Source organism: Saccoglossus kowalevskii, chromosome 7, assembly GCF_978046115.1.
Source record: "Saccoglossus kowalevskii chromosome 7, keSacKowa6.1, whole genome shotgun sequence".
Classification (NCBI taxonomy): domain Eukaryota; kingdom Metazoa; phylum Hemichordata; class Enteropneusta; family Harrimaniidae; genus Saccoglossus; species Saccoglossus kowalevskii.
The window spans coordinates 26796442-26818235 of record NC_140647.1 but is presented as its reverse complement, the minus strand read 5'-3'; the positions used below and the strand labels follow the sequence as shown (position 1 = coordinate 26818235).

The following is a 21794-nucleotide window of genomic DNA, read 5'->3' as shown; positions in this document are numbered from 1 at the left end:
TACTCACTCTGTTCATTTACTATAACCACTTTCCCAGCCATATCAAGAATTTATACTGTTTGTTACAGGTTTTTAGTAAAAATGTAAGTTCTATTTTATCTCTGTATATTTTCTCTAAATTAATAGTGTAAATCAAAAATTAGGATACTTGTCAGAAAAAAAAAAAAAAAAATAAGTGTCTCGTGATTTCGTGGATATCCCGTCTTTGTGTGGATAACTTTGCCTTCAAATGTATATAGGTAACAGGTTGTATTGTAGTTTAAATGCACGGAGTGAGGTTGCCTCGTGAGCCGTCGCTTGTTTGTTAAATATGCTAATGAGCTGTGTCGTAATTGAGCCACGTGATACTATTTCCACAGATGCGGGTCTGTTCTGTAGCTTTCGTTGTCACTAAACCACTATTTATAACTTTTCATCCGGGCATTTATGTACTACCATTTAGTAAAGCTTCTGTCAATTCTGTCAACGAGAACATTTCCATCTGAAAAATATGTGATTTTAGGTAAGTTTGGGATCATTTTTTGGATCGAATTTGTTTAAGTTGTACTTATCAACAGTTTGGTGTCACTGTGTGTGGTTATTGCGTTCTGTTTAGGTCTTATCGCCACACGCCAACAATATATCTCGACTGTCACATTGCCCCAGACACTCAACATTGTTTGCCATTTTATTTCATCACAATTCCTGTATAACGCAGCATGATTGTAATATTATCATCATCATAGCACATCTATGATTGTGTTAATATTAAAATAGTTTGTAATTTGGACAAATTCTACTATAATGTCATAAAAATCCCGTATTTACCTCGTTGGTCGTTCGCTCATTTAAATAATCTTATTTATTTGGCACGTAGTGACGTACTTATTGGGGAAAGGTCAGTCCTATATAATTAGTCATGGTAGAACGAATTGGTTTGCTTGAAATAAATTACCAAAAACACGCGAACTATCATAATGTTATATCAATGTTACGATAACATTTAATGACACGATAAATATGGTACTAGTAATCAGTAAACAATCATGGATAGCCGATATTTCGTCAGTATGGGTGTTGTAATCTCTAATTAACAATCTGTCACGTGCACGTGTGCCACATAATGCTGTGATCTATGTCATGTTTATGCGCGACGTGAGGTGAAAACATCCCTCCGCATTTTGATGTCCACCCTTTGTTTATGTGGAATGTCATTTGACAACGTCTGTACATGTTATGATGTATGTTAGTTGAGCACACTTTCAACTCTAATTTATTCTGCATTTTAATTGGATTGTTTCGAATATTTGTGAGATCTTCTATTTATATATTGGTCATAACCAGTACATATATGAATTCCTATTACTAGTTTTTAGTCATCCGACCCAGTATATAAGTCGAATTTTAATTTAATTATTTCAGACTACTATAGATTAAATTCAGTGGAATATACACATTAAGTTATCGTTAAGTTTAGGGTGGTGGTGAGGGGTACCACTTAGTATATACGTGTATAGATTTGCAAGATTGTAGAAAGTCTATGATCTGACGATTGTAGACTCCGAATCAGAGCGCGCCGCGGCATTGGTGCGAGCTTCCCAACAGGGTCGAAACTGGATTGTGTTATTTTAAAATACTAGTATCGCTGTTAATACCATGTTTCAATTAGTTACCAGTCGTCTCATTACGTAACCTGCAATTATAATCAAAATTCTATGGGATATTATTATATTACTTTATATTCTCTGAATGATTTGAATCTTTTCTGTTTCATAACTCAGACATCGGTGTTTCTTGAATGCATTGCCTGATATTAATCATTGTTGCCGAGAGTTCAGTGACGTCACCCAACTTTCAAAATACTATGACTATGCACGTATAATAATGGTGTTCCAGATAATTTAAGGTTATTAACAAACTTGAATAACGAAACTGGAACAAACAACTTGAATACAGGAGTGTCCATTAGAAAGTGGATTGTTTTAAAACATATCTCAATACTTGATTATTATTTTGATTATCTAGTATCTATTTCTTAAATTAAAGAGGATATAGCTATAAAAAATACTAGCTAAAGTTACACATTTTACAGTATTCACCAATTGATTCATTGCAAGTCAGGAATTCTAGATATTTCAATTACTGGGATATTATAATACTAGTAGTTCGATTGTGGAAGGACAATCGAAAACAACACAGCGTGTGCAAACAATAATGTACACAAACGCGAATAAATAAAATTAAAAATAACTATCCCAAATTATCAAGTCAGGACTTGACGCGAAGGTCGTTAATAACAATCATATGCTACATGTGACGTAAAGACTATAAATAAAATATTTATTCTCATGAAAAGGAACATGTTTTGTTTTCATTAGAATATTATTTTCGTGATCACACATTTTATACTCACGGTAGGCGATCTGAAGTTAAAGGGCGGTGGTCGTCGCGCAGCGCGTGTTCGAATTTCATGTAAATAAACAATGTATTTCACACGCGTTGTATACGTCGCTATGAGTCCCATATCGAACAGGACGCGGTGCGACGACCACCGCCCTTTAACTGTCAGTGTATAAGCGATTACTACGACTACTTCATTTATGTCCATGTGCGTTTGTTTGATTGTTTCTTTGTCCTGCGTGATTACGTTGCAGTTTGCAATTTAGTTTGGGTTCTGTACTTACAGACGAGGGCACTAACTATAATGTTCTCAGTGTAAGAACCAAAATAACCGAGCCACAACGTAACACACGAGGTAGTTTCAGGATCCATTTATCGATTCTAGACTCAAGATAGATACAATAGCCAAGACAATTGAGTTGAAATTACATACGAAGTTCTTTACATGTTGTGTAAGAAGCCATTCAACGCTTTCAACGAGCATGTTTAACAGTCTCATTGTTTTCTTTTGACAGGTTGACCAACTAGCGTGATACAAGACATTGAAGGAATTCGAATTGACATTGTGAAAACAGGATTTATTTGTCGCATTAGTTAGTTTTAGATGTTATAATAACGATATGGAGATGCAGTACCAGAATCCAAGCCATAATCGCCGACCCAAAGATGAAGACCCAGCAATCGGTGAGCTTTTTGAGGCATGTGATCTTGACGGTAGTGGGTACATCGAGGAGTCCGAGTTGGCTCATATTTGTAACGAGTTGAGCGAAGACGAACTGCACGATGTCTTCCGAGAACTCGACCGGGACGGCGATGGTAGAATAAGCATTCAGGATTTCTCCGAAGGATTTCAGAGCGTCAGTGACACTTTGCTCTCCCTGAGTCGGCGGAAACGACGCCTACGCAGCAGTAACTCACTGGAAATGGACGCATTCATCAGTAGAATGGGACCGGGGTATGAACAGCTAAACTGGTGAGTGGCGATACATTGTGTCTTTGTTAGCCCCTCCGTTGGAATTTGAAATAACGAATTGATAAGGAGGGAGAATAACGCAAATAACTAATGCGATTACAGTGTAACATGTGTTTTTTACCCAAATCACGCCGCTTACTAGGGTGTGAGTAATGTTACTCTTTTGAAAACTGAAAGATCAAAGAACGAAACTACAATGTATTTGAGCCACCGTTGCATCAAATATATAAAAGATAATCTTTAGAAATTTTGCTGGGCCCCACCCGTGGGAGGTATTTGCTCTAATGTTGTTTTTCTTACTGGAATTGTTGAATTTTTTTTTTATAAATATTTTTCTCCTGCAGAATTTATTTAAATTCTACCTCCACATTGTTTCTAATAATATTATTATAAATTTAGTTTTTATTTGTTGAAAAACTTCCTGTCCGGGCCGATGAATACCGGGGGGTTAAACACTATTAACCCGAAAATAACGTGATACTTATAGTTACCAGTAACATTAATGAACTATCCAAAAAGCGATTCCCTTAGTATCAAGTCAAACACTACACCGGATGTTATTGTTGGCGAGAAGCCCAACAAAAAATATATAAAATACATATAAATTATTAGGATAATATAAGCTTTTATGGACAAAATTATTATTATTATTAATTGTGATATTACAAAACGAGAACTCTGACTCTGACGTCATTGTGATATTATAATTTACGTATATGAGACATTGTTATTGATTATCACTGACTGTCGCATTATTTATTTATTTATTTATTTATTTATTTATTTATTTATTTATTTATTTATTTATTTATTTATTTATTTATTTATTTATTTATTTATTTATTTATTTATTTATTTATTTATTTATTTATTTATTTATTTATTTATTTATTTATTTATTTATTTATTTATTGTTGTGGATAATAGCAGAGGCAGAATAGTTCTGGTAGGATTGGTACCAACTCACAGTCACGTATTATAAATGAAATAAATAAAATAACCAGACTCCAGGTCAATGAATCTTACGCGATAACGTCATCGGTCAACCATATGCTACCATTTAGAAATCATATTACATATTTTAATTTCAAAAGATTAATACAGTATGTAATATTAACGCATGGATTACGCTCATGTGGCTTTATAACTAACGAACAAATATAATGATACAATAGTGGTGTTGAGCCTGACATATAGGCGTGAGTTGCGCCCTCGCCGGCTGAGTAGCATCATACGCCACTGTTAGGTTTGGAGCACCGCGGAGGGCGCAACTCACGCAACCTTGTCAGTTTAAGTAGTGTTGAGCATGTTAAAATAACTGTTCTCGGTGTTGCATTTTTGATAACAAAAATACAATAGGGTATTCGTTCAAGGTAATTGTTTCCCATTTTGTATCTTTGATAAAAACATTATGGGATTGATTTGATGAAATACTAGACGACTCTCGCGTGTAAACTTTTCAAATTTGCTTACATGTTCCTCTTATCAGCATTTTATCGAACTAATACTGCTAGGTTTACAGCCAATGTTTATCTCTATTTTAAGATAAATCATACCTTAAAGTTTCTATCAAGATGATATCAAACACAATTATTTAAACATCTTAAAACCACTCAAAGTTATCCACATTGCCTTTTAACATTGTAATTTAGATAGAGTTATATAACACATGGGACTAACTAAAATTATAACACTGTTTTGTTCTTAGCATATGATCCCGTTAATTTACAACATATGTGTCCAGTGTTGTCAATTTATTCTGAGTAATAATGTAACAATCACACATTGTATCATGTCACGGAGAAAACTGGACGAAATATTATTTTCTCGATAATCGGACTGGGCCCTTTTAGTCATGGGAAACGTGAGAACAATGTGCACTATTTCCATTAGAGTTGGCGTGGATTTCCCGTGTGTTTAGCGCGAGTGTTAAGATGAGGGTAGATGGTGGCCAGGTTCACACAAATATGCGTCTAATCTTTTTACCAAGTCACGTTATTTGCCTCACTGGCAATGTAGGCATGTGCTTAGATGTATTCATATTCACATTGGCTGAGACGGGTGTGTGTTCAGGGGGCACGTGTTTGGAATGAATTATGTTCAGACTGACATGGGTTGAGATGGGTGTGTCTTCAGGTGGACACGTGTTCAGTTATACATGTCGGTGTTCAGATTCACATAGATTGAGTGGTGGGAGTTCATTTGGACGTGTTCAGATTTACTTGAGTTGAAATGATGTGTCTTCAGATGTCTATCTGGGTATATATTTATGGATTGGAATAGGTGTGTGTTCAGGTGGAAATGTGTTGAATGGGCTAAAATAGGCGAGTGTTTAAATTGACATGGGCTGAGATGGAGGTGTGTTCAGGTAGACATTTGTTCAGATGGACATGGATTTGGAATGTGTGTGTTCAGGTGGACATGTGTTCAGATATGAATGGGCTAAAATAGGCGAGTGTTCAGGTTGACATGGACTGAGATAGAGGTGTGTTCAGGTAGACATTTGTTCAGATGGACATGGATTTGGAATGTGTGTGTTCAGGTGGACATGTGTTCAGATATGAATGGGCTAAAATAGGCGAGTGTTCAGGTTGACATGGACTGAGATGGAAGTGTGTTCAGGTAAACATTTGTTCAGATGAACATGGATTTGGAATGTGTGTGTTCAGGTGGACATGTGTTCAGATATGAATGGGCTAAATAGGCGAGTGTTCAGGTTGACATGGGCTGAGATAGAGGTGTGTTCAGGTAGACATTTGTTCTGATGGACATGGATTTGGAAGGTGTGTGTTCAGGTGGGCATGTGTTCAGATTTGAATGGACTAAATGGGCGAGTGTTCAGATTGATATGGGTTGAGATAGAGGTGTGTTCAGGTAGACATTTGTTCTGATGGACATGGATTTGGAAGGTGTGTGTTCAGGTGGGCATGTGTTCAGATTTGAATGGACTAAATGGGCGAGTGTTCAGATTGATATGGGTTGAGACTCGAGTGTTCGCACAGGTACACACCTGTTCGAATTGTAATGCATGGCTTGTGTGGGTTTGATAAGTTATATGTGTTTGCCAACTGCAAGTGTAGTTGAAACATCGCGTTCTCTGTCGCATAACTGATGGCGTACATCCAACGACGATGCAATCAAATATCACGAAAGAAGCTAAAAAGATGAGAAAGAAATCGCTACCATAAAATGAAATCATAATTGTCAATAGATTTTTAGGCCAGCATATGTGGGTGTCGGAAGATTTAAGAGCAAATTTACCGAGTTTACCACAGTTAACACATGATCCTATTCCCGCATAATTGCGCATGCCCAGTTTCAATTTGACGATCAGAAAAAAATGTTTTTTAGCAGATCGTTTTATTTATTGCAAAGATGAAATTAAGCACGAATGTGTTTGGGATCCCCGCAGCTGTACGGAGAGCTGTACCAAGATAACAACTACTAACGGTATCTAGTGAAATGTCAAAACGACCTGTCTGGTATAAATGTATCAAACAGTGATTAATAACAGGCACGTGACATGGCGCCCTATTTATATATCAGTGATATTTTAAATTGTGCAATTGTTATTGTAACATTTAAATGTAACAGGTGCAATAATTCTGCAAATATGATAAATTCATTATGTATTATACCCTACACTGTTAGCGATAAAATCGCTAATTTATGTCGTATTCTTTGTACTGTACATAACGCGGGCTGTACTTATGGACGAAATACCTGTATTTCATGCCGAATCAATCAATACTACCGTAGCTATGGTAGTAGTCTGGTTTCTCTTTGACATTTGTTGTTTGTTCATTTTTTTATCAAATTGTCATGTGTTGTTTGTTTGTTTGTCTAAATAACTTACAAACACTGTATCAATACGATGAGTAAATAAATCAATGTATATAGATTTACATTTCAAATTAAAGGTTGCGTCTCCATTACAAATGTTTATTTTTGAATATATTAACTTGTTGTTCCGTCAGTATCACCATTGGAACCAATCTGGCTGTCTGGCTGGCTCGTTTTCTGCCTTTGTGCAACATCTTGGCCTTATCTGGTTTTCTCTCGTTCATTAGACTATTTTTATTTGTACAACATTGAGTATTATGGTTCCCGGATCTGATTTCGCCCTTTCAGTGCCACAGCTGGGTCTATGCTGGTCTTGTCCATTTTATTAATTCTGGCCCATATGGTTCCCGGGTCTGGTTCTTCCCTGCCAGTGTTACATCAGTATATAAACTGGTCTAATTTGATAAATTCTGGTTAATGTGTCGTCAATGGCGGGGGGGGGGGGTCAAATTCAACATTCAAAAAAGGCGTTTATTACTGAAACCACCAAACAGCGTTGTTCATGGCTCACAATACTGGTGGCAAAACGGGTCACATCTGATGGAGGAGGTATTACCGGCACGGGTGAGCTATATCATGTTCTCCGGGGGCATATCCGCCATTATTATCACGGAACTGGTTCAGTTCAGCGGTCAGAATACTGGACTTAGTTATTTGGTTCTACTCCGTCCCAGGCTAGTTTTGTTTTCTTCTTTTCAGTAATACAACTGAACTTAATTTAGATATTACATACGTGGTTAAATTGTTATGTTTTGGGGTGGTATTCTATGTCAACAAATATACGCGTTCTGATATCATCACTGATATTGATCCGAATAATACCTGGGAAATATATTGACTGAAACAGCAGCTGTGGTCAAATTGAAATACAAATATATTTTTTGATTGACGGCAAAAACGATAGAGATAGAATTCATTCAAGTTGTATATCCTCCACAGCGATCAAGGTGACTAAATTAATTTGCTTATCACCCCTGCTGTCGGTTCCGTTATTTTTTAAATGCATCCGCCGCTAGAGGGCGCTGTATCTGACAAATCTTATATTTAATACGTAGAACAATGAACTGTGGGAATTTTTTTCTGCTTATTTCCCCCAGGAGGGAGTACCTACCCTCCAGGAAAAAAGTACAGGTCTACAGATCATTATCCCCTTCCAGAAAACAAAGAATGCGAAAACGGATAGACAGTTTACAAACTTTTGCGGAAAAAAGATACCCTTCAACTGAAGGGCCGTGTAGCCACCGGAACTGAGGCTTGAACAACGCTTGTTGGTGGTTTTTAAGTGTTCTCTTCAGCAACAGATCCTGATTCATATCGAATGCTAAAATTACAGAGCCATTTTCGTACATTTTTTATTCAAGATGGTAGTAACCCACGGAGTCCCTTCCCGGGTAAAATATATACTGATGTCCAGTCCCTCTGATAGAGGGAGTGTGGCCGACATTTACGTAATAAGCCATTTTCCGCAGTTTGCGAGATCTCTCTCGTGACAAATGGTTGGTCACGTCAGCGACGATGTGTTCCGTATCATTGATTATTTTCACCACACAAATGTATTCAAAACATGTGTCAGACCATGTTCAAAGACCTTCAGTAAAAATAACGTTACAATTTTGATGAATGTAATGGCGATATTCCGTGAGCCAAATATTGTTGTGTACGTACGGGTTACTTCGACAGAGATATAAATAAATGGCGTGGTATCAGCTGGACTATTAGTTGACGTTCAATGTCATTAACACTTCGTCAACAAGTGAAAAAAAAAACAATTAGCTAGGGTGCCTTTACTTCAGGTTTTCGTAAACTTCGTATCTGTATGCCACTCAGCTCAGTTGGCGTTGTCGTATTTCACGGTCAGATAAAATAATGAGGCTTGTAACACCACTTATACCAAAGTCTATTACTAATTACCAGCGATTTATTTTGATATATGCAATTGTTAATTATATGAGTACATAACTAACGTCGTATTACTCGGTGCAAGGTGCAACCTCGTCGGTTTTAATCTGACGGATTCTGCAACAAGTGCATTTTGCATGTCGACGTATTCGAGAGCCCTTGTTGAACAGTTGAGCTGCACACTTGTTGGCAGGGATGAAACATCTGCCGTTGATGACGTCAATCTCTTTCCATTCACATGTAAATTTCGTACCCGCTGTTTGTGTTATTATACCAGACACCCTAAGTTAGTGGTCATAACCACGCGATAATGTGCCGTTGGTACTGGTATGCTGGCTAAGTAAGTTAAGTTAGGGGTGTTTGGTTTTTAAGTACACAGTGCGAGCCAGGGCGGCTCATATGAGGGCATATACTGAAAAAAATGTCTGCGTTCATTCAACGGCACAAAATATGTAGTCAGAGAAGGACATCGACGATCTAGTTGGAATTCTACTTGGTAGTGGAGGGGGGTTACCAGACGTAGCGTAGGTCTGCACTATGGGAGAGGAGAGCATAGTAAATCTATTCGAGGCATGTGACTTAAACGGCAGTGGATACATCGAGGAAGAGGATTTCCATTCTGTGTGTGGTGATCTCTCGCTGCAGGATGGCGAGTTGGATCAAGTATTTCGAGAGCTTGACTGTGACCATGACGGCAAGATTAGTTTATCAGATTTCACCCAAGGTTTCCAGAGTGTGCAAAGTTTGTTTCTACGAAAACGATTTTCTTTTTCCGGCAGCAGCCCGCTTCTACCAGGACAGTGTCCGGCCGAGTTGGCATGGGACGCTTTCAACACCGAATATTCCAAAGATTTAAACCTTATATCCAGGTAGGGTAAACAATGCGTTCATGGCCACTTTGACCATACTATTTACATGTTAAGTAATGTATTAAACTTTCTCCATTAAATATTAAATTCAGCTGACACCCGAAGTCTGAATCGAGTAATCACATGCATGCATATGCGTACTTACTTCAGGCTGTGTCCGCTCTTCTATTTGACGCAAGCTATACCATACATATCGACCGCGTCATTTCACCGACATTTGAAACTTATATACCCCGCGCCATGCACCCCTCCCCGAGAAACTCGGTTGTGTGACTTCGTTTGTATGCCGAGGGCACGGTATCAGAACAGACGTCCGGGACACGTCAACATTTCTTGGCCTATGTATTGATTTATGAGTATTCCGAAGTATCTATATATTTCAGTTTCACTGCCGTGTAAAGTGGGGGTATCGGGTATTAAAGTCAGGCCTGTTCGATAAGTAGACGTAGATAAATAGTTCACTTAATAATAGTCACATGCCGACTTTCACTGGTATATGTGAAACATCCATAACTGAGAAAAAACACACCTGTATTTACTCAGTTATTTTTGTCCAAATCAGTTATGAAAACATGTTGTGATATGTCATGTATTTGTCGTACCACTAAATATGATCCAGTTGCTTCTAACTTGATATATACGAACCAAACTCATTAACGTTACATTAAACAGAATTTGCTGGGAAAAAATAAATCCAATTGGAAGGTGTAGGTTTTGAAATCTACTTTTTAGTCGGACTACCCTGGAGATACGACCAAATCGTGAGTCGTACGATGCACGGCGGCTTTCAAAACACCGGCTATTTTGCCTTCCATATGTTACATTTGCCTCGCGATATGAAATCTATTATCAAAACGCTGGGCACTTTCTCCTTCCGTGTCCATATGTTACATTTATAGCGTGATGTAAAACCCGACTGCTAGGTTTCCCGGGCCCTGGGCACCTGTTGATTATCTCAGAACGCAATGTGATATATATTTTTAATATTTAATATAATTATCAGCAATATTAATTAAGACGATTTAATGAACGATATGCCATCGCACCAGGTGAGTGCGGGGAAGAGGTATCGAATTCATATCCCTGTATCAATCAGGTTAAATACATTACAATGGCGTTTTAATAAAAGCTGAAATTTCATATTTGTCTCTTTTCGATGACGTCATTACTTTGGGTAACATATTGTGAATATCAGTCACGTGATGAAATATTTCAATCGCTTCCACAAATATACCCCTCATATTGTGAGTCATCCGTTTTATAATTTCAAAGTCGCGTGTACATACATATTAGCTAACTGGACTCTCGTTTACGTGTATAGTTAGCCTAACAGTCTACTTTAAAGCTTGAAAACTACAAATTAGTCTAGTTTAAACGATACAATGTAATTGAAAAGATACACTGTTACATTATTGAAATTTCCGGAATATGAAATATGACAATAGCTGTACCTTGTAAACGTCACCTTGTATTAATGTATGTCGTGCTATGTGGTCTTTTTGCGTTCAGTGTTCAGAGCAAATCCCGCTGTGCATTTAATTACCTTTATTTTGTAGCGATAGAGGAGTCGATGGTATGGCTTCGTCGTGGTTGCTGTGTGATATTCTCTTTTACGACTGACATGTGTGTTTAATGTTGTTATTTATTATCGTATGAACTTGTGGGGGGAATTTAAAAAAATAAATGAAGAGAGAAAGTGATTGTCAGATCGAAGAGGGTTTTTTTCTAACAATAACAACAGCACACGTCAATTTATTTTTAGCAGATAATCTGCAGATTGTGGGATATTATAGGCATAAACAGATTGACGCAAATGTCAGCAGCTTGCCCATCCCTAGACCGCTGGTCCAGGCATAAATAAAACACAGCGAATATCTTTTTTAGTCAATTTTTCACTTTTATGCATTTTTTCCGCAAATTTAATCAACAATATTGAATATCGCTTCATTTGCAATTGGTGCTTTTACACTGTGTTTTCAGAGTAATGAATTGGTTGAATGCAGCGTGCTTTTTGATTTTAGCAAACTCTGTTCTTTGCAAATTGAGTGGTAATTTGAACAATATATACAAAGAAAACAACAGCTATATGCAGTTAGAGCTACTTGTCCTGACATGCACGGGCTCCAAGTAACAACCATCGCTGCGAGAAAACCCCGGGCCGTGTGGACATTTAATATACTCCGTGAGAGTTCATCAATAAAATCAACATGTACATTTGAGTATACGTGGTCGTAGCGAGGGGAGAAGTGCACAGACATAGGAATTCACTGTTGCTTTAGAGTTGTTCCTTATCTTGGTGGAAAACAAATTGCAAAGTAATGTTTCTTGGAATCTTGCCAGTACGGTATGTCTTTGCAACCCAGTCAGGCAAGGAGCGTGGGCCCAGTTAATGAATATGTGTACTCTTTCGACTACATGGGAGGCAAACTGACTTCTGACTGCGTTCGGCATATTACTACTTAGTACAGATAAATACCGTGGACCCCTGACACGATGCCGAGAGAAAGTCACTGATGTGTACCAACTTGATTGTGAACAACTAAAGAGCGAGTCTTCAAGTAAAAGACCGATTGTGTTCAGTTAGTATTTGCGATGTATTGGATTTCAGTGCCAAGTGTTTGCTCTCCATTCCCATATTTACACGTTACATATAGAACACTAATTATCGAAATAACCCGTGTGATTCTCTTCTAATCAGTGCCATGTAGCTCATCCCTGGGACTACTCGTAGCTCTTATTGTTTATATTACGTGCATATTATTCCATTGTTTGCCATTGTTCCTATCCCAGATTGCATTGCAATGTGCATTTCCCCTTGAGTGGCTTAGGAATTGAACCCTTGGCAAGAATCAATATACTGTGCTTTCGGAAACATTTTTTCTAGCTTCTGTATTCGACAGCATTTTTCAAGGGGTTCATGGGACTAGCCATTGTGATATCCGGCGTCTACTTTCAGCCAATCGCGTTCGACCTGACTGAGCAAGTCACCATGATATTTGGTGTCTGTTCATAGCCAATCGCGTTCGTATTTGGAACCGAAAACGTAAACATATCACAAACGGTCGGCATTATTTCTTGATTACATGTTGACTTTAATTCCCCTGCTCGACGTATAACCATACCACAGGGTGACAAGTTTGTTTTATGGGCTGTTTTGTCGGTCACAAATTGAAGAGCACTTTATACGTACTTAGAAGGTCCGTGTGCCTATCACCAGCGCTAACATGCCAGCTGGGCATATCGCTGCCAACAAACTAGATTGCAGGTGTACATATACCGTGAAAGTATGGATCAGAATGTTATTTCACTGGTAACCAACCTACCAACCAACCGTAACTAGTTGTATCAACTAACCGTGAATAGTTATTTATGTTGATTTAAATTAGATATAAAAGTATGTAATCATTTTCAATAAGTAATTGTAATGTAATCGTTATTCGTCAGAGTATTATTTCTAGAAATAACATTGAAAAGGAAAAAAAGCAATTAACCGATGATTAATTGGCACAATTTGGATTATCCGGGCACGCTATTATCCTAAAACTATCATCTGATATTTCAGCAATTCAATCGCAATTTTGCAAATTAAATGATTTTTTTATACAGTCTATTGTTCGCTTCGTTCTCGTTTTCTATGCATTATTTGCAGAGTTTTCAATCAGTACAAAGGAAATAACCTCGTGGGTTTGAGATACAATCTGGTTTCTTTTCACGGTATATTTCACAAAAGTAAAGCGACATACTGTGTTATCCTGTTTTGCAATTAAAATAGGTGAACACGCATTTTTTGGCCAATATGCGTGCATTCGGCATAAGAATGACACAAATATAGAGAATAATGTTTTCGTTTGCTAATCACGTCGAATGAATGATGTAGGAAACATATTTTCAATGTCAAAACAGAAAACAAAAAAACAACGATGAACATCCACAGACAAGATAAGTAACCTTCAAACCCGAGTGATGCCAAGCCACGGTCCACGGATGCTGACGTCATTAACCTCTATGTAAACGGTGACACGAGGGACCATTAAGGTTTATTGCAATGCTGGTTGTTTGTTTTCCGCGAGTAACGTCCCTATCTGAATGTTAGGGACAATAGTGGATGTGCATGCTAAATTGGGTCACTGCGTCCTCTCGAAAACAAAGATTTCCACTATAGGAATGATTTAAGGAGATGGATTTGAGAGGAACGTGAGTGTCATTTCTAAGATATACACAAATACTTTCTGCCCTAATTATTGAGTATGGTAGTTACGTACTGTATTATCTTGAATAATAGGTCTACTTTGGTGGAATTTGCTCATCAATGACAACATTTTAATAGCCATGTTCGCGTCACAATTGGTATGTTGTCAAATCAGATAATCAGTTCATACAAGCGATTTTATTTTTATGGGTGGCTTTGATCACCTCCCTCGTGTACCAGGCAGTGGTAATTTATCGTATTACAGTCGTGACTGGAATGCATCTCTACAAATTAGAGAAAAAAACATAAACACGAATGAATTTGATTCGTTTGGATGAAATCTCAACCGATTGGCAGTATAATCACGAGTACGAGAACCCAAAACTATAGTATAATATTTGAAAAACTGGAGCTTTTTCTGGTGGTGACGTGTACTGCTCCTGTAATTTGTGTATGATAAATGTTAATTATGTTGATTTAATAAAACAAACAACACGACATAGACTTGAAGGTGCATGTAAACAGTAATAACGTTAAATTCACAGTTTGTGGCATCGACTGATAACGATTGTAATCATACGTCGCAGTCCTCCCATGCACAGATTACAGGGTCAACAGTTCGGCCACGATATACGAAATAGAAAACTACATTAACCGTTGCCCCTGGCGACACAGATTATTTAGATAATTACAAATCTTCATTTCTGCTTTAAATTCATCGCTTTGTTACTGGCACATTAACTAGTTTCAGTCAAACATATTCTTCCAAGAATCAAATCTGTATCCCGGTTTTTGCGAATTGGCGAATGGGTATTCTAGAACGGCTGTGGTTTACCGTAACCACAAGGTGGTCATGATTTAAATAGTGTTTGTTTCGAATTGACCATTGGGCGTTATAGAATTGGTTGCCGGTCTGTTAGTTCGTTTCTTCGCGCGTGTGAGGTTATATGTGCCGACAGCATCAAGTGACCCAGGTATCGCGAAGTTTCCACTAATGGGAATACGCGTAACATAAATTGAATAAGTTTCCACCAATGGAAATACGCGTAACGTACATTGCGATTAGTTTAATGATTAAAATCTCAAGATATGTCATCACATGACCAGGAATAGTATGGCTAGTAAAAAATAAGAACTAGGACTGAGAGTGTAAAGCATGTTCGTCAAATACAATAACAATATGTACTATCAGTTTGTAAGGGAAAATACTAGATAGTGATAATTATTTCTTACAACAAAGAATCGCCGGGTTCGGATTGTACAAGATAGTGCGACAGGAAGATGATAGTTATCGGAATTTGCAGGAAATAGTTTTAGAAACGAACATGCTAGGCACTGGAGTCACTAAGATACAGAATCAACGCATGAAGCATTCTCTTCCGCTCGCACACATGTCTGTAATATATTTCGATGATAATTTGAGATAATGTTTGGTTACCATGGCAATGAAAGAATAATATCAATTGGCATCAAGTGGATTTTTCTAAAGCTCTCTGTGAAAAAAAATTATAATCACATATTGTGCTTAGCTTGGGGTCGCAGCGGCGTGTTTCCCAGCATACATCTGGGTTAGTATGGTTACTATTTCAATAAGGTTCTTTCAAAGGTTACCCAGCAACGAGACTTCAGTGAAGAACATTATTTGCGACCCTTGCCACGCGGCAATCGATGCGATCGGAAATGTAATGTTGGAATGCCTGTGTAAGTTGCCTTTATATAGGTTTGTCAGTCTCTATTGAAGTTGAGGAACCTTGATGTTATCGTGATGATGCATAGCCCTCGTCTTCAAGTCTTAAGTGATCATGTTAACAGGATAGTCGTACCATGAAAATGGAGAGAGACCTAGCTCGAGCCATTCCATTAGAGCGCGTCCGTTCCATTAGAGAGCGTTCCATTAGAGAGCGGTCACGTGACGTGTGATCACCTGACAAGTGCTGGATACACGCTCTAACGGAAAATACCGTGAGGTTTAGCGAATTTACGAACCGTTACGAAAGAGTTTGCTCGTTCGAAGACCGTTTTTGTAAAAGTGACAACCTTGGTCGATACACTGTTCATTTACACAATCTTTCCTGGCACCATACGCACTCACACTGTTAGCGGCGGAGTGAAACGCGCCCATGTCATGCCATTAACCGATTACTGACGTCTATGTATTTCATGTCTTTGGCATGAAAGCTATAAAATATATAAAATACAATGCCTTGCTATCGTTTGAACATTTCAAATATTTAATTAGTCTAGCGTTTGTTTGTTTTTCATTCCATTGGAGACGAGTCGCTCTTCATTTCATTACAGGACGGTATGACCCAAACCACCCTCTAACGTCGCTCTATTTACTTGAATTGATATGGGAGCTATTAAATATATTTAATACAATATATTCAAACAGTTTTGAACATTTCAGTTATTTAATTGCCCAAGCGATCGTGTCATTCCATTACAGACGAGTCGCTCTTCATTCCATTACAGGACGGTATGACCAAAACCACCCTCTAACGTAGCTGTATTTACTTGAATTGATATGGGAGCTATTAAATATATTTAATACAATATATTCAAACAGTTTTGAACATTTCAATTATTTAAGTGGCCAAGCGATCGTGTCATTCCATTACAGACGAGTCGCTCTTCATTCCATTACAGGACGGTATGACCCAAACCACCTTCTAACGTCGCTCTATTTACTTGAATTGACATGGGAGCTATTAAATATATTTAATACAATATATTCAAACAGTTTTGAACATTTTAATTATTTAATTGGCCAAGCGATCGTGTCATTCCATTACAGACGAGTCGCTCTTCGTTCCATTACAGGACGGTATGACCCAAACCACCCTCTAACGTCGCTCTATTTACTTGAATTGATATGGGAGCTATTAAATATATTTAATACAATATATTCAAACAGTTTTGAACATTTCAGTTATTTAATTGGCCAAGCGATCGTGTCATTCCATTACAGACGAGTCGCTCTTCATTCCATTACAGGACGGTATGACCAAAACCACCCTCTAACGTAGCTGTATTTACTTGAATTGATATGGGAGCTATTAAATATATTTAATACAATATATTCAAACAGTTTTGAACATTTCAATTATTTAAGTGGCCAAGCGATCGTGTCATTCCATTACAGACGAGTCGCTCTTCATTCCATTACAGGACGGTATGACCCAAACCACCTTCTAACGTCGCTCTATTTACTTGAATTGACATGGGAGCTATTAAATATATTTAATACAATATATTCAAACAGTTTTGAACATTTTAATTATTTAATTGGCCAAGCGATCGTGTCATTCCATTACAGACGAGTCGCTCTTCGTTCCATTACAGGACGGTATGACCCAAACCACCCTCTAACGTCGCTCTATTTACTTGAATTGATATGGGAGCTATTAAATATATTTAATACAATATATTCAAACAGTTTTGAACATTTCAGTTATTTAATTGGCCAAGCGATCGTGTCATTCCATTACAGACGAGTCGCTCTTCATTCCATTACAGGACGGTATGACCAAAACCACCCTCTAACGTAGCTGTATTTACTTGAATTGATATGGGAGCTATTAAATATATTTAATACAATATATTCAAACAGTTTTCAACATTTCAGTTATTTAATTGGCCAAGCGATCGTGTCATTCCATTACAGACGAGTCGCTCTTCATTCCATTACAGGACGGTATGATCAAAACCACCCTCTAACGTAGCTGTATTTACTTGAATTGATACGGGAGCTATTAAATATATTTAATACAATATATTCAAACAGTTTTCAACATTTCAGTTATTTAATTGCCCAAGCGATCGTGTCATTCCATTACAGACGAGTCGCTCTTCATTCCATTACAGGACGGTATGACCAAAACCACCCTCTAACGTCGCTCTATTTACTTAAATTGATATGGGAGCTATTAAATATATTTAATACAATATATTCAAACAGTTTTGAACATTTCAATTATTTGATTGGCCAAGCGATCGTGTCATTCCATTACAGACGAGTCGCTCTTCATTCCATTACAGAACGGTTTGACCCAAACCACCCTTTAACCTCGCTCTATTTACTCGATTTGATATGGGAGCAATTAAATATATTTAATACAATATATTCAAACAGTTTTGAACATTTCAATTATTTAATTTGCCAAGCGATCGTGTCATTCCATTACAGACGAGTCGCTCTTCATTCCATTACAGGACGGTATGACCAAAACCACCCATAACGTCATCCTATTGATTTGAAATGTGAGCTATAATATATATTTAATATAATGTATTCAAACAGTTTCCAACATTTCAATAATTTGATTAGCCATATTCACGTATTATGTGCTCATCCCGTTACCTATAGTTATTCCACAAACCATCGATTTAAATTGATAAGTATAAACAGAATATGGTAAACACATTGTTAATGCTTGAAGTAAACATGCCTATTTATCAGATAAAAAACATGTTATTTAATGAAGTCATGAAACACACAACGTCATAGTAATATTTCCTTTAATTCAAAGTTAGTTAAAGCGGGGGTCGTCACCTGCGCACGCCGGAATTGAGTCCAAAGCGAGGATCATAACACACTCTAAACACGCTAGATAACTGATTTCCGGAGGGTGTAAAAAGTGAATGCCTACTTAGGGTAGTTTGCTACCACTAAAAATACTCAGAAATCCAGCTAGAGGGATTGGATTACTGTAATGGTAAAGATTCTGAAATAAAAATATAGGGTCACCGAACTTTTCTAAGAAAGGGCATCAAATATTGATGAAAAATGCATGTTAGAATAGTTTTTTTTGTTTTTTTGTTAGAATAGTTTACAATGTTGGAATGTTATAAGATGGCGGCTCTTTAGACACATTTAGTAGATAACTATGTAGCATGTTATTATATAGTGGTTAGGTAGCGAGAAATTTACTTCAAATGTGACTTAACGCAGCACTCTTAAATTACTCTTAGTTGGCTTTATTTACTTAGAGGGCCAGTTTTATAGTAGATATGATTTGTGCATGATATGTACTTTGAAGTCAAGCCAAACAATATAATGCTCCCTAAAGAAAGACCTCTTCAACTGTAGCAAGCAAGTTACAGTTTTTTATATCACTTTTCATTCTCTATATATTCAACTTTTCGTCACTATTATGTAGTCCGTCATATTGATTCTCCAGCAAAAAACTGTGGGTAAAGTGTGACATCATATCCACTGTTTTAAAAAATTGAGAAAATGTATTAATTTATAATGTGAAAAATACTGAAGCGAATTTGTTCAAATTGTCAGTGTGCATATTACTCACGTGTATAATTGTAGTAATGGAAATTAGAATGTTACAAATAAACATAAAGTGAAGATATTGCCAAAAACGTGAAAACAATAACAATCATTATTTTAATCATTAAAAGTAGAATGACATTGTTTTGTTCCTTTTTGTTGCCAACAGGTTATATATCACCCGTATAATCTATTCACATTGATAAATTGTATACAATATAAGGACATTTGAGCATTTGGTAGAAAAACACACAACTGAATACTGGTATTTACATTTCCGTCCTGACAACTTTTTTATATGCTTGTTTGGCGCCGGTACATGCATGAAGTTCGAAGTTATAGATGAAATCATTTGTCAATTTCTGACAACAGAGAATATGATGTCATACTTTACCCATAATACTTTGCTGAAGAATCAAGATGGTGTACTACATAAATTATTAAAAAGTTAAATATCTAGAGAATGAACAGTGATATGAAAAAACTGTAAATTGTATGTTCTTATGTTGTCAGACTTTTCTTTTAATATATAACATTCGCATTATTTGTGTATTTAGCTTGCTATTGGATTTGATGTGTGAATGCATCTTTAACTACATCTTCCTACAGGAACTTATTCAAGCAAAATATATTTCCCCATGTTTGACCGCATACATCGGTGTTGATGTGGTGGAATGAATTATATATCGTTGTTTCCTAAATTATTAAAAGTTGATGGTAATAAAGCTATATACTCATATACACTAAACACATGTAAATATAAATCATGACAGCAACTTCAACTGTCATAAACGAAAACCACTATGTGTATAACTCCCAGATATTCTGAATAAAATATAATTACACGTTCATCTTTTCAATACGCGTAACTATGAGTCCCAAAACCCATGCGTGTTCAATCTTGTGTTAAACCGTTCTAAACTGTCAGAGATGTACAATTCGAAAAGTGATCAACAGTAATGAAGTTAGTAATTCTACCAAAGCTACGATACAACAGAGTAAGGAAAATTGTTGTACCATACATATATAGTTCCAGAGTTTCAACTTTTACTCATGCTTGTTAAGTGGTTCTTGAGATACATATGGAGCAACTACTAATTGCTTATTAATATACGTAATTAAATTACTGACTTACATTAATAATTAATTAGTTCCACATGGCATTTATTGACCAAAATTTCTTTGACAACCACCTAATAAATTTCGAATTAACTGTTAACAGAACTTCCAGTTACGGAAAACATAACACATTAAACAAAATAAAAAATCTATGTCACCCGTAACTCGAAGTTACAATGCCTGTGTGGCACCAGTAGTTACTAAATTATAATAATGGTCAGCATTATATAATTAAATTGAATACTCTTCCTTAATAATGCATGTAATACAAATACATTGATGAAACCAATATACTGTTTTACTATCATACCTGTACATGTTCATGTTACTGATACATCTCTAATAATCAGAAGATACATGCACTGTAATTTACATATCAAGTATAGTTCTCTGCATCATATATCTCATATTGCTGTCATCTCATTTTTACAGGCGACTTGTGTGGCATCCAAATAATAACACATGGTAGTTTTGTATTTTTATGACTCGTTCATACAGGATCGCATTGAATACTTCGAGAAAGGGTAACACTATCGAGTATAGTATTTGCAACAAAGAAATAGCTATTGCATTGCATAATCTAGTGTTGGTGTTTCATGTTCCCATACACGATCTTGCAATTCTGTTGCAGGTAATATTTCTGTTTATAAGCTTGTGTAGCCTAGTGTGTTGCTATGATAGGTTCGAGCACATGAACATTGCTATGTTATGACATTAAATAGCATTCTTAAATGTGTTTTATGACGAACTTTCTTTAATTATAAAATAACAGCCAAATATGTCAAAGAGCATACATGGACAACACTTAGGTATTGTGCTATGTTGTGTATTTCCGGTGTTAATTACAGTTTATGCATTAAGATGTGGCTCTCAATAGTATGAGATGGATATATACATAGTACAGATGATAAGTATCAACTGCCGATACATTATACATGTACATCTATTTAGCTTTACATTCATCACTGCTTGTAGCGTAATGATTTAATATTTCTTTACATGAGAAGTTGAGATATGCTGATGCTGGATCACTTCTCCTTCATGACTTATCTCTTCATGGGTGTACCTACATCCAATAATAAAAAATTTGTGGCTATGTGTATAATATTGGAAGAATTTTCGATGAATCTACTGCGGAATATGTATAAATTACCTATCTTTAATTCACAAAAACTGATGCCCATATATGGTCCTTTAGGTTAGGTTAAGTTAAAGTTCGCAAACATAGCATGTCAACACAAA

At 36.7% G+C, this 21794-nt stretch overlaps 1 protein-coding gene across 6 annotated transcripts in view; it reads left to right on the top strand.

Annotated features, from left to right (window-relative positions):
* LOC100376046 (ras and EF-hand domain-containing protein-like) overlaps positions 1–21794 on the top strand; it is a 45585-nt gene that overhangs the window by 5627 nt on the left and 18164 nt on the right. For 4 of the 6 annotated variants that reach the window (XM_085501391.1, XM_085501386.1, XM_085501387.1 and 1 more), the window contains exon 2: positions 2895–3352. In XM_085501391.1, the coding sequence (XP_085357517.1) occupies positions 3000–3352 (353 nt within the window). In that variant the 5' untranslated portion in view covers positions 2895–2999. Of the gene's footprint in view, positions 1–443; positions 503–2894; positions 3353–9427; positions 9964–21794 lie in introns of those variants that run through there. The other 2 variants (XM_002731373.4, XM_085501390.1) reach the window with 2 other exon arrangements.